The following is a 13,944-nucleotide window of genomic DNA, read 5'->3' on the forward strand; positions in this document are numbered from 1 at the left end:
CAGAGATCCTTATATGCTTCATATAGTTGCCTGAATGGACATAAAAATGCCCTTGTGCCTGGAGCAGGGCTCACATGTGAGCTCTGTTTGGGTTCAGAGCAAGATAGAGAAGTACTTTACCACCTACGTGTTTCTCATCCTTTAGGCGAGGTCAGAGACAAAAAGATAGCACTTCATCTAACAAGAAACAGCACAACCTCTGTGATTTTTATTTAAAAGGATGGTCTGTACTGGCTGCAGCCATCTGTTGCATAATGGACTGATGCTCTTAACAAAGATCTACGTTTCTGTAGCGGCTACTTTTTAAGAATTCAGACCCGTGTCTCTTACTTCGAGGTTTGTAAACCCCAACTGGTGGTCCTGATCACTGAACCAGAGTCAGGATCTTAACGTGTGTGATCTCTCTCTGCTCCATGCCTCTGCTAGTCCTGGCGGCATAAAACACTGCCCAGTAGCTGCTCTGAATCCAGCCCCCATCCACCGCAGAGGTGTTCTCCTTTGGGCCAGGTTCCAATCTAACTGCTTCATTTGCAAAGGTTTTGCTTTTTGCAGGGGAACTTCTGCTCTTGCTGGTTATTCTACTATAGTAATAATAAATAATAAGAAGAAAAATAGTAAACTTTTACCTTCTCTTTCCTCTCCCCATCTCTCTAATTCCCTGCTTGCTATTTCTCATTAGCAATGAAGAAGGAAGAAGCTGGGTAGCAAAATGAGAAACGTCTTACCTGATAATTTTCTTTCAGTTAACAGCTTCTCACCATTCAGCCCGGCTGGACAGCACGGTAAAACGCCAGGATACAAACTGATTTCTTTTCTCTAAATAAAGACTCAGGTATATAATTTAATACACTATACCGTGATGTTGTTTTAATGCTAATAATTGCCTGCTGAAGCATCTCTGTAGTCCAGGTGGCTTCTGGTGACTGACGCTGAGCTTGTCACCAGATCTACCATAGACCAGCTCTGAACCTCAAAGGAGGGGGTAGAAGTTAGCCCACCTTTGCTGAGAGACGGTAAGAATAATTAGAAGAAAACTGTAACTGGAAAATTCAACTCGTTCCTCTTTCTCACTTGTCTGGGTGAGTTTTTGCTAGGCTATTTTTAACCTGGAGCAGCTCTTTGGTTCAGACCACAGTGCCGGGAGCAAGAGGAAGACTGCTTCTTTCATGGGAGAACTGACACAGGCCAGGTTAACGTGGATGTGAGTCTGTGGCCTTTGGCTGCCCAGCGCTGGCCTGTGTGCCTGTCCCGGAGGGGGGGAGTTGGTGGGTGGGAGCACAAGGGTAAGTGTGGTAACTCTGACGGGCCAGAGATGTGTCGGGGTTAGGCTGGGCTCTGGTTTGTACTCCCTCATGACCGTTCAACCGTTTGTACTTCTGCTAAAGGAAAATTGCACTAATTTTTGGGCCATCATCTGAGCCAACCTTGACTTTTCAGTGATGTCCTAGAAAAATAAGTTAGCTTTGCTTTTCACAGAATCGCAGAGTCATTAAGGTTGGAAAAGACATGTAAGATCATCAAGTCCAACCATTACAAAAAAAAAACCAAACCAAAAAACAAACCCGAAAAAAAAACCAAACAAAAAACCACCCACACCACACAGCACCATGCCCATCAAGCCACGTCCCGCAATGCCACGTCCACACGCTCCTTGAATACCTCCAGGGAGGGTGACTCCACCACCTCCCTGTGCAGTCTATTCCGTTGTGATACCACTCTCTCAGTAAAGAAATTTTTCCTAATATCCAGTCTGTATCTCCCGTGGCACAACTTGAGGCCATTTCCTCTTGTCCATTTTGAGTTCCAATCAGTCAAATCAGGCTCTAAAATGTTGTATTGTGAGTCTCCTCAAATTTTTCCTGTGTCTTTGTAGCTTAAAAACTGTGTGTATATATGGCTGTATGCATTTACAGTTTTTCCTGGTGGAACAGAAATTGATTCATGATTAAAAAAATGTAGACAAAATAATCTAAGCAAAATTCTAGCATTTGCTTTTAAGTAAGTTCTCAGTAGTGCAGAGCTCCCCGTCTCGTTTTATTTGGTGCGGGGAGGGTGGCACATTAGAGGAGTAGATTTATTTCTCAATAAAACATATGTCCTTCAGCTGGGGTGGCTGAGCGCCGGCCAGGCAAGGATCCTGGGCTTGCGGGGACGGGCAGCGCAGCGTTTAGCGCCCACAGCAAGACCTGGCTACTTAACCGGCGAGCTGCAGTTGCAGAAATGATGCTTCAGCACTTAAACATTAAACCAGCTGTTCCCTTTACGGCTGGCTCGGGTGTAAAGTGCTCTTGCTGTTTTACATATTGGTCTGGCAGAACGGGGAAAGTGAGCTGGAGACTGATCTGAGCCCTGCTGCCTTTGCTGTCGGCTCTTCAGGGCGTTGTACAGCCCTTGCCCAAGGCAAGAGATACAGCCGCGCTTTGCGCTTGCGGGGTTTGGAGAGGGGAGCTGATTAAGATGCTGGTCAGTTCTTCTCCCTGGCCTCTCCCTTTATATAAACTGTTACTGTTGGATACCCCTGCAGAGATGTAAAAAAATCCAGAAAATACAGGCCAGAAGGCACCAAAAAGAAGGAAGGGTGGGGGAAGGGAAAGGAGAGAAAAGATGCCAAGAACAGCATAAAAGGCAAAGGAGGAGAATGCAGCGGGGAATTGGTGATCGGATGGAAAAGAGCAATGAGTAGGGAAAATCTGTCTTTATAGTCTCCTTTTTAAAAGCTTTTAAGTCCATAACTACTCAGGCAGGAGGGGGTGAATATGTGGAGAAACGCTGAGATGCGAGTGTGTTGCACCTTTGGCAGGAGTGCTGTGGTCAGCCTTGCTGTTGCTAGATGCAGAAATCATGAGTTGGAGAAGACTTGTGTCTGTGCATGGGAGCTTGTACCATTTCTGGGCTTTGGAGCTGAAAAATGTCATTTCTGGTAGCTAGTTAGTGTGTTTCCGGGTGAGTATTTGTCAAGCTGATCATTGATGGTTATTGGTTTCATCAGCAAAAAATAGCTTTTGCCATATTGTTGAGAGCAGTCATCCTCTGAGCACTTGGCCATGGCAGCAGGGTTGGGAGCTTATAAAAGAACAACAAGTTGCATCAAGTAGGTTGCATAAAGGATGCTCTTTTTCACTATTTTCAAAAGGTGTCAGGGGGCACACGAACATTATTCCAGAAGAGGAACATCTGCTGCTGGTTTTGAGGACAGTGTCAAGATGTTCTTCAGTTCAAAAGCTTAACTTTCAGCTGTATTTGTTTTGGGAGGTTGAAAGGATTTTTTCTTAAGGGCTTTTTTATATTGCTATGTAGTTCAATAAGCATGAGCTTACCTTTAAAGAAAAGTCTTCAGAATGAGAATAGCATTGTTTATTGCTGGACTATTTTTGTACTACCTGCTTTAAAAAGCATATATATTGCAGGGAGGATATCTGGAAAGAATGAGTGATTAACTGTTTTTCTGATTAATTAGTGTTTAAGTTAACAAGTTTCCTTGTCTGTTAGTCTAGTGGCATAACCTTTAACTGGATGTAAAATGTGTGGATGCGGTTTGGTTAGAACCTCCGTGAACTGCGAGGTGAAACAATAGCATTTGGTTCAGTGTGGATGTGCTGCCAGCAAAGCAGCAGGGTTGGTGGGTTGTTTTTTTTGTCCAAATTGAAATTCAATTTATAAAAAATGTGTTCAGTAGCTAATAAAAGTTCTGTGAGAAATGACTGACTGTAGGAAAAGCATTTCTTATAATTCATTCCCATATACCATTAAGCACACAAATTAGAAATTCTGTTCCTGCGATGGGATAATTGTTCTGCGACTGCCATACGAAGGTGGCTGAGGCCGTCGGATGTCAGTCAGCTGCTGCAAGGACAGATGTAGCACCTGGAGCTTGAATCTCAGCATGAGGAAATAGAGATGCGGGCACTTAATAAAGATGGGTTTGTAGTTCTGTGTGGGGTTCAGGGTGAATCTTGTAAGAAAACCTCCTCTCTATGGTGACCCTGATGCAGTGACTGCAAACCAGCCAGCGCTGGTCCCGGCTCTTGTTCCTCTTTGCTCTGTGAGAAGGTCCTATTTTTGGCAGATAGGAGTGAGGAAAGAGCTAATGAGCTTGTACATCCCTGCTTTTGTACAGGCTTACCTTGCCCTGCCGCTCTCTCACGCTTGTAATAGTAGGGTATGTAGCAGATATGTGGAATCTCTTTGGTTTTATTCGACTGAGTCTCTTCCCTCTTTGCTCTTCTTCTGCGCCTTTTTGGGCTTTGCCTCTACACTTCTTATAGTCCAAGCATGAGGAGCCGGCCGGTGGGCACTTTGCAGTGCTAGGGCTCTGTGTCCTGGTGCTGCCGGGCAGCCTGGCGCCAGCCAGCGATGCCTTCTGCCATCCCTCTTCGGCAGGAATGAATGTTTCTCGGAAGAAGGGGCCTCACTCTGCGTGGCGCGGTGTGTTTGCTTTCTCTGGAGGAGCTAGCAGGCTGGAAACTTGGCTTCGGCTGGAGAGACCCCTTAACCTTGCCTTGGCAGAAGGAAATAATAAAGTGACAGACTTCATTTATCTTTATGCTCTATGCGTGGCCTCGTGTGCTCCGTACACCGTCAGACCTAAATCCTGGTGTTGAATTGGCAGTATGAAGGAGTAGGCTGTAGTTTTCAAGGTGGCTTCAGGTACAATAAAATAAAAAAAGTTTTCACTTAAATAATGGGATACACATCATGTGTTTTTGTGACCTTATTTTGTCAATAAGTGCAATTAATTTTGCTCTGTCCTTAAGTTTTGTTTTTGTGGCATACTTTTGTTATGACGGCACACGATGACATTGCTGAAGGTGACCGGGGGAACCGGAGCCCTTAGCAGCCGCGGGGTGCGTGCTGTGGGATGGGGGCACGGTGGGGCTGGCTGGGATTACACAAAGATATGGCTTATCCAGAGCAATGAGATTGGCAACAGCTTAAACCTGCCAAGATAACCTCCCAGCCCACTCTGGAGGCTCCTAGCCCCATATTAGTAAAATTCGCAGTGTACCCCGCTTGTACGGACCCACGGGCCCTGCACTCACCTTCATGTACCGCAGGTTCATTTGCACACCCATCGATCCTTGTATGCCTCACTTCATTCTGCGCTGCTGCTGCTACTGCAGCATTTTCACATCCATTTCTCTTCCCTACCTGATGCTACGGCACTTTGTCTGCCCTGCGTCGTCGCCGCTCCCCTCCCGCTTACCCATGCTTAATGACTGTTCTCTTCACGCCCCTCAGTAAATCAGTTATCTTCCCTTCCAGATGGGTTCTTGTCCCCTCTGATCAGCTAATCAATTATATTCTGGTGCGGTTGTGCAGTGCCTTCTTTGACGCTAAGCTACCGCCTTCCCTTCGCGCTCCTTGCAGCTCCCAAAGTGGCACCGGCACCGCTCATCAGATTTAGCTGCAAAAGCGTTTCTGCCCCATTGGGTTCCTCTGATGATCTGCGGGACCTTGCCATGGCTCCCGTTGGTTTTAATCCTTCCCTGGAGAGCAACAATCAGTCCCACTGTTTCTGATGCCCCGGGCTTAGGTTGTTTGGTTTTTTGCTTAAGGATTTTTGTTAGTGAAAAAGCCTCTCCCAACTATTTTCAAATTTTGTCGTGCTCTAGCCCCCAAGTATTTCTTAAATGCTGGGGGTGCTTAGCGTCTGGTGTTGTGCTAAATAGGTGGAAGGGTTTTTTGTTTAAACTCTTTCGTCTCTTTGACTGCTACGAAACAGTGTGACGGAGGGTGTATTCGCTGCATGGGACCAGAGCACCAAGTGCCTTCCATTATATCTGCTCCAGAGGATTTCCTGGGAAGCATTCAGCCTCCATTTCTGTCTGTAAGGAAATCCTCTTATCTGGCCAGAGCAATAAATAGTGCTGCCTCTTGTAATAGAAACAGAAAAACACATTCTTCACATGGCTGTTTTTCAAAATGTGGGGTTTAAAATATATCGGCTGGAATGATTCTTCTGTAATAAATCCCCATAATAGTGTGCTATGTATACATTTAACTAGCTGCACAGAGGTAGAGAGAGGGGGAGATGTGTGTTAAAAGAGGGCTTAGTGTGCCTTTAGTAATGACAAGAACAGTAAATAATCCTACAGGTTTACAAACCTAATCCCCAGTGTCTGATTGTAGCCCTCGCATCTACTGGAGTCTGTTGGAAAGATGTTAAAAGGCTCTAAAGAAAGGGCTTTTGAGGGTTTTTATTTTTAAATATTGGGGGAGCTGGCTGGGTGACTGATGGTTTTAACTGGCATGAATGTAGCTGATTTGGGACCTTGATGGAAAGCTCTAGAAGTGCCCATCCTCCTCCACTTGCTACGGAGATGTTAGGTGAGGATGGAGTAGGCTGCTCCTCGCTGCCTCGCTCTATGCTCTTCCTGATGGTACTTTCATTTAGGACCTGGATTTGGGGGTGGGGAGGTGGTGGTGGTTGTTTTTAACGCCCAACTTATTTTTCGCTTGTGCTCTGCAGTAAAGTGGTTGTTTTTCTTAACAGAAGAAATCTGTGATGTCTGAGCCATGCCACGTGACGCTACTGCTTTTAAATAAGCTTTTAAGAGGTTGGACCAGATGTTGGCCACATCTGTGTTTTTATTTCATTGAACATTTCATTTCGACCCTTTTATTAAAAGAGAAAATGATCATTTGGAAATTGTTTTGAAAAGTTTAGCAGCTGGGAAGATCTTTCTGGTATATAAAAAAGCAAGGGGTTTGCTTTCTGTGCCCTGGAGTGACACATATAACATCGAGCAGACGGGTATTTATTGCTGGTGGCATCTACTCCTGTTGGAAACAATTGCCGTGGAAATTTTCAGATGAAAACGGATGTATTCTGTTTTGAATTGGCATTCTGTAACAAAACACATATTTTTTTTTCTCAGTGAAAGTGTTAAACTAGGGATTTGAAGGCACCTTCTCTTCTGAAAAGCCCCTTGCATTTAATGAATGCCTATCGCCTTGGCAGGAGAAAGGGCGACTTGCAGGCAGAGGGATATCCTGCAATTACTCCCTCTACTGCCATTACGGGGTCTAAGAAATGCTTATTACGTATAACTTGCTTCTGGATTCTTCTCTGCAATTTACCAGTTGGAGAATGAGTTTTCCATCCCCGTTGCTAATTGATCCAATGAGAAAAACTGGCACCTAATTCAGTAACAAGTTATATTTAAAATGACATGTGAAATTGTTCATGGTGCCTGAAATTACATCATTTTCAGTCTGGCATATTAGGGCTGTATAAGGGAACAGACGCCTACCGAACTGTGACACATTAAATTTTAAACCTCTGATCCAAAAATATAGCAGGGTATAGGAGGAGCGAGGTGTTTAATGATGAATAAAAGCAGTGGCAGGTTGATTTCAATAGGATATTTTTATTGTTCTTAAGACGCTGTGGCGGTTTTTACAACAAATAATTCTGGGATACAATTTTATGTAAAGTTGAGCAATGACTCTGTCACCACTTCCAAATTTTGATTTTCTAGCCTGTGATTATCAGAACTTACTAGTGATTTTTGAGGTTGGCTCCCTTTTCCTTTGTCCCTAATTCCAAGCCTGTGTAGGGAGTTGACATTTTAGTTTATCTGGTGCTATGAATATGGGAAAAAAAAAAGAATCCTTTATTCGCTCAGATAAACCAAATTGAAAGTTGAGGTTTTTTCCCCCAAAACTTCGAGGAAACAAAAGGTAGATAACACAAAGAAGGGGGAGGCCATTCCCCGCTCTGTCCTACAACTTGGTGGTTAAAGTGCTTACCCAGAATATGGGAGACCCATTTCGAGTGCCACTTCTGCACAAACTCCTTCCCACCTAGGAGACTGGTTTTTCTGGCCTGGGCACACTCTTGCTCTCTGCTCTTGAGTTATTTTATTTTGTGTAATGAAACATTTCTTGGACCCAGGTGGACAGTCTCCTGGGAAGGCATCTCGGATGCTAGACTACAGTATTTACTCCTTTCCTTGGTGAATATTTAACATTTTGCTCACTGGAAATTTATATCTTGGTTCCAGCAGGAGAGACGTGTAGTGCTGTTTTGCAGCATACCCCGGACTCCCGTGGGTGATGCGGCATACATTGATTCCTTTTTGCATTTTGCACGATTACAGTTTGCTTAAAAAAATTCCCGTGAAGAGGCAGCAAACCACCGGGATGTATTTTGTCACCTTCTTTTCCCCTCCAGCCTCGAGTCAGGGTGTGCTTTGCCATATCCTTGGGTCAGATCCCTGCCTGCCTTGTAGTGGGGTGGCTGGACAAGGAGCTGGTGGCCCTGGTGCACATAGTTCTGCTCTTACTGCACTATATAGAGATCAGACCAGAAGAAAAGCATATGTACTGCATAATTGTATAGTTATTACAAAATCTTTTACTCTTTTAAAGTATTTTTGGGGAGAAAGGTTGTAGAGTAAATCTGGTGCCTGGGACTAAAGTACAGTTAGTTTCTAAATGTAACAGCAATGAGAAATGTTCCTTAACGCCTTTTCAGTCATATTAGCATCAGATTATCTGAATTGGTAAAGTTGATACTACGTTTATGAGACAATCTCAGAAGAAAATCAAAGCACAGTGTTAAGCGGTTCCTTGCAAGAGGACATTTTCTTTGGGGTGAAACCCGTTTCGCATATGACTTGGTATGGAAAGAGTTTAAAACTCTGTTGGTTGTTTAAGGTGGATTTTGAAAAGACATTTGTAAGCACTCGGTGTCTGACGTCGGTAAGTATCTGTTGAGTTGAGCAGCCAGATCCTTTGCATCACCTCAAGGAGCGCAGCCTTTTTTCCTAACTATCTGTTTTGGTTGGATTCCTGACCCTGCGATTTCACGTACTTCAGGCAACTAGTTTAAATGCCCGACTTTTGCCAAGCAGAGCATCGTTCGTATCTTCTGGGAATGTTCGTAATTCCTACCTTTGCTTGTCTTCACCATTTGGTGCTCCTTAAGCCTTGAGGCTCTGTGTTGCCATAACCTGCCGTTGAATCAAAGAGGTGCAGATGCCTTCCCCCTCCACCAGCCCCGCGCCACGCTGCTCAGGAGCTCTGCTCCGCAAGAAAGCCCCAGACTGGGGAATCAAACCATTGAAAGGTCTTGGTTTGTTGGGAGGCACATCCCCGGGACTGGGGAGTAGGAACCATGAAGATGCCAAGCTGTTCTGCACCATTTCGGTTTTAATTTGTTATTGCAGGTTGTTTATTTTTCTGCAAGTAAACTGGTTAGGTCATCTCCTGTCTAGTCTTGATTAGATTTAACAGAGAGGACCAAGAAGATTGCTCCATTGCCCAGCATAAGTCTTTGTTGAATAATTTATTTTCTTTTCTACCTGGACTACATTAATACTGTATTACTACTGTACATTAATGTGATGTGGAAAGTCAGGTTTTGCTACTGTACATTGTGCCAGTCCCAAATTAGGCCTCAGTTCTGTGCTGTTACGCTTTTTAATGGGTAGAATATAAAAAAATGTGTTTTCAGAAGTCTTAATAAACACAAAAGTAGAAAAATTACAGTGAAATTATAATTGCAGAAACTCATTATAGTTTAACATTAATCTAGACCCTTCCATAGCTTTTAAAATTTATTTTAAAATTTGGAAATGTTTTAATAATTCCCATTTTACAGAGGGGAAAACTAATACACATCTTTTTACAGAACTGGTATGAGGTAAGTGGTTCAGATGATGATAGATCAGAATCAAGAAGAAAGCCATGGTATGACTGTTGGCATGATGTGTTATTCACTGGTCTGCGCTGCTTCCCTGAAAACAGAAAATATTTTCTAAGTCGTAATTTACGGACAAATTGTTGTCCTATAGGCTGACAAAGAAATTCATGTTATGATGAAAGAAGAATGGTCATCTTCCTAAAATGGTTTCCCCAGCTTCCTGCTGAGCATTTCTGGCTGTAAATTAAAATGGAAAAAAAAAAAGGCAACTGGAAGTGTCCGGCAGATTTTTAGTACTGAAGAGGACCATACCAATTCCTGAATTTTAAATTAATGCAGTGCGGTGAATTTGTGCGTGCAGGTACCCCCGTATTGAAAATACTCAGCAACACGTTAAGCCTCCTGGATGAACGCAGAAGGATGCAAATCCCTGAAGGACGATTGTTAAGTGTTACTTTATTGTAGAACTTGAATTGCGATTGATTTTGAAAAAAACATTCGCTTAATTAAAATGTGTTCTTTTCTGTAGGTGAGAACACGGGAGACGGTGAATTAGACCTGAGTGGGATCGACGACAGTGAAATAGATCGGGTAAGGTGCCCTCTTATCCTGGGTGTCTCTGCATTTGGATATTGGAGAAAGACAAAATGGTTCTTATCTGGTTTATCCTCCCCCCTCACTGCCTCTTCGCTGTGATCTATAGAGAGGTTTGAGTGATCTCAGTGATCTGAGATCAAAACTAATGTTCACGCAAGCCTGTGAATTTGGTGTTCCTTGCCCAAGTTATATATATATCTATGAGACTGCTGCTACTGCTCGCTCTTACCGTGCTGGAATAATTATGTTTTAGAATGCCTTTTATTCTGAAGAAGGACTGTTAAAAGTTTGGTGGAGCTCTAAATTAATTATTTAATTAAGATATATTCAACATAGGAGGCTGCCATGGAAACCAAACTGTAAAACCAGCATGTACAGCTTCTGTGTTCTTTCAAAGATTTCTGTAACATTTTCTGGATTTATTATTATTTGTGTGGCAGTGAAAGATACCCTTTACCATATAGCCTGAATATGACAGACAGACAGCTGTGGAAAAAGGCTTGTTGAAGGCCACACAGCAGGTCAATGCTTGAACACGCGACAGAGTCCGGCTCTCCTGACTCTGAGCCTGATGCCCTCTCCAGCCGCCACACTGGTTTAAAGTGTAATTTGAACAGATAATGCCAATGCTAAAAACTCCTTTTGTGGTACAAAATCATTGAGAGCGATGATGTTGCACAGGGATTACTGATCTGTAGAATGTTGTTGGCGATGGATGAAGGAGCAGGAAAATGCTCAGCGTGACTTCAGCCATGAAGTGGGTTTTGCTAGGCTGGGCGTTAGGAGGGGTCTTGTGAATCAGGCGGACTTGGTATGGAGGGAGCGGGGAGGCTGAAGGTTTTCAATATAGCAGGTCCATAATTTAGGCAAACACAGGGGAAGAACAAGCACATTTTCTCCTCTTCCTAGGCTCTGTGATGAGGTCATAACTCTGCTTTTATGACCTCATGTTCATTTCCATGGCAATAGACTGTAATATTGTAAACTCAAGATTATGAACTCTCTAAAATCATAAGAAGGATGAATAACTGGGCTAGGAGGAAATGAGTTTTATTATTATGGCTCACCTTTACTAGAAGCAGATGAAAGAGTGAAAACACTGGTCTGATAAACCAGCACTTGCATAGCTGTCTGCTCGCCTGGTTCTCCTTCGGAGGAAGGACTCCTCCCTGCATTAGTTTTATTTAACTGGAGTTACTTTTCTCATAAAAACTTGTATGTACATTTTACTTCGGAGAAAATCTCAAATACTCAAATCCGTAAGATGGAGAAATCTAAAATTGTATTTCTTGCACTTAAACATCGTTTTACAAGTCTTGGGTCCGCTGCTTAAAAATAAAGTGTCTTGTTCATGAAGGATGACCCAATTTGTCTTCTCCATTCTGCAGTTTTTCACTCCCAAACAGCATTGGCTGTAGAGAACTTTTGTTTCACAGGCAGTTGTGCTAAATACTGAGTTTATTTTTACATTTAAGTAATTGAACAGGAGATCTATCTACCAACCTGCCAGCCTGCCTGCTACCTACCTGTTTGTTTATTTCTGTAATTCGTCTGACTAGTTCTAGATGTGTTTTACAGCTCCACACCCACTAATGGCGTTACCGAGACTAAGTGGAGTTAACTGAGAAAAGCCTAGATGTGGTTACTGAACACAACTCTCTAAAATCTAGAGGACTAAAACTCCAGCAATCTCAGCTGGTTTCATTCACACAGATGTGGCCATTGAACTGATAATCTCAGTAACTGTGCCTAAACCTTCACAGAAACCTACCCAGAAGACACGTGTTTCTGTTTTGGTAGCACAGGGCAATGGTTCCCATACTGTTTTGAATTACAGACCACCATCAACACGCAGAATTACTTGCAGATGACCATGTTGTCATGGTACTCTCTCATATCATCTGAAAAAGATCATAAACCCAGGATCATTTTAGGTTAATTACAGACCACGTACAATGAGTCCTGGATGGGTGCTGGTCACCCCATCATACTTTGGAAACCGAGCACTGTTTTTTGAAAACATGCCTTTGGTTTTTGCCAGCTTTAGAAGTTACTAGAAATGCTCTCTGATTATCACATCTCAGTCTTATTTTCTTTTATTAATGTATTTTTAAAAACAGAATGTGAATTGACTTTGCCAGGGGTTTTTCAATTCAGTTTTGCTCTATGGTTTTCAAGTTGATTTCTGAAAGTAGATAAACTTGTTTTGTCTTTTAGTATATACTTAACGAAACAGAAGCTCAGATAAAAGCAGAGCTGTGGATGAAAGAGAATGCAGATTATTTGAAGGAACAAAAAGGTAGGTACATAGGACTGAAATTCTCCTTTTGGCTGGTGTTGCTGAAACTTGCAGTCTGTGTAATCCTCATGCTGGTTACCCTTTTGTCATCTTTCAGAAAAGGAAGCAAGAATAGCGAAAGAGAAAGAACTTGGGATTTATAAGGAACACAAGGTATTAAACTGTATGCTAATTGTGTCTGTTTGAAAATGTCCTGGAAATTCATTACATTTGCTGATCAGCTCCATGTAGGATGTATGGGCATAATGGTACAGGTCACCACTAAATGAGCAAAAGCTATTTTATCTCTACCTGTTACTGAAATACAAGGCTATAATTTTTCAGGTGGTGAGTAAAACACTTTCTTGCCCAAACGTTTATTTTAAGTTACTGTTGTGAGAAAATTTTGTGCATGGCAAAGTCAGAGCTGGCTCTTTGCATTTATGATTGCTGTCCTAATTGCTTGCTTATTTAAATACAGGTCTTAAGACATGCCTGATTGTTTTTTTAACGTGTGCATGGGGAATTTGTTTGTACTTGCCATAACTTCAGTAGCTTTCTTTGCTCTTACAATAATGATTTCTTTATGAAGAACTGAATAGATCCTTGTTACAGTCACTTGAAGGAATATTTTGTTCTACCTTTCATAAAGAATGCGACAGTTATGTTAACAAATGGCATGTCCTGTCTCCATGTTTAGCAGTTTAAAGCAGCCTAATTGGCCGTATATTCACAATTTATGGCATTAGTATTTTGTGTAATTGAGCAAGTGACAAGTCAAATCTTCCACATGCAACTAAAATCCATGTTAGTTTTTAGTGGGTATATCCTCTGTCTTTTTTTCCAACTAATGTGAAAGACAGAGTTTCCTACTTCCCCTAGGTATTTCAACGATAAAAACAAAACCAGACAATGAAACACTGTTTTATGCTTCAGAGTTTCTCATTCATCCTGCGCTTACGGAGACATGGCAGTCTACCAGCAATTTTCAAAATTGTATAACTCGTTGGCACCGCCAAGTAGCCCAAACACCCACCTTTTTGTTCGGACAACACAGGAGTTTTTCTCTAACTCTGTATTGTTCCTGACAGCTCGAGCAGAACTTGATTAATATAGTGCTTTCCAATTTCAAGGTAGCACTTGACCCATGTAGGTAAACAGAGGGGCTATTATACATTAAAAAATAAATCTCCTGCAGAGCTTGGTGCTAATACCTTCCTTTGAAAAGGAAAACGCCGACTGAGAAACAGAGGTTCTTTTTTTTTCTGTACCTACCCAGGCATGGGACATGGCTAGAAATGTTCTCTGGTGTCATTTCTCTTTGTCTGGCTCTGCGCAGCATCAGCCTCCCCAGCGCAACGCTGGGCTTGGGCTTGCAGCGTTTGCCTGGGAAGGGCTGTTACAGGTGACATTGCTGCTG

The 13,944-nt window shown here is 42.7% G+C and overlaps 1 protein-coding gene across 1 annotated transcript in view; it reads left to right on the top strand.

Annotated features, from left to right (window-relative positions):
• The window catches only part of BRF1 (BRF1 RNA polymerase III transcription initiation factor subunit), a 161,504-nt gene that overhangs the window by 103,993 nt on the left and 43,567 nt on the right, over positions 1 to 13,944 (top strand). Inside the window, exons 11-13 of the mRNA XM_059819175.1 lie at positions 10,179 to 10,240; positions 12,464 to 12,545; positions 12,643 to 12,698. Coding sequence (XP_059675158.1) covers positions 10,179 to 10,240; positions 12,464 to 12,545; positions 12,643 to 12,698 — 200 coding nt within the window. The remainder of the gene's footprint in view (positions 1 to 10,178; positions 10,241 to 12,463; positions 12,546 to 12,642; positions 12,699 to 13,944) is intronic.

The sequence above is a fragment of the Gavia stellata genome, chromosome 7 (genome assembly GCF_030936135.1).
Source record: "Gavia stellata isolate bGavSte3 chromosome 7, bGavSte3.hap2, whole genome shotgun sequence".
NCBI classification, from domain to species: Eukaryota; Metazoa; Chordata; class Aves; order Gaviiformes; family Gaviidae; genus Gavia; species Gavia stellata.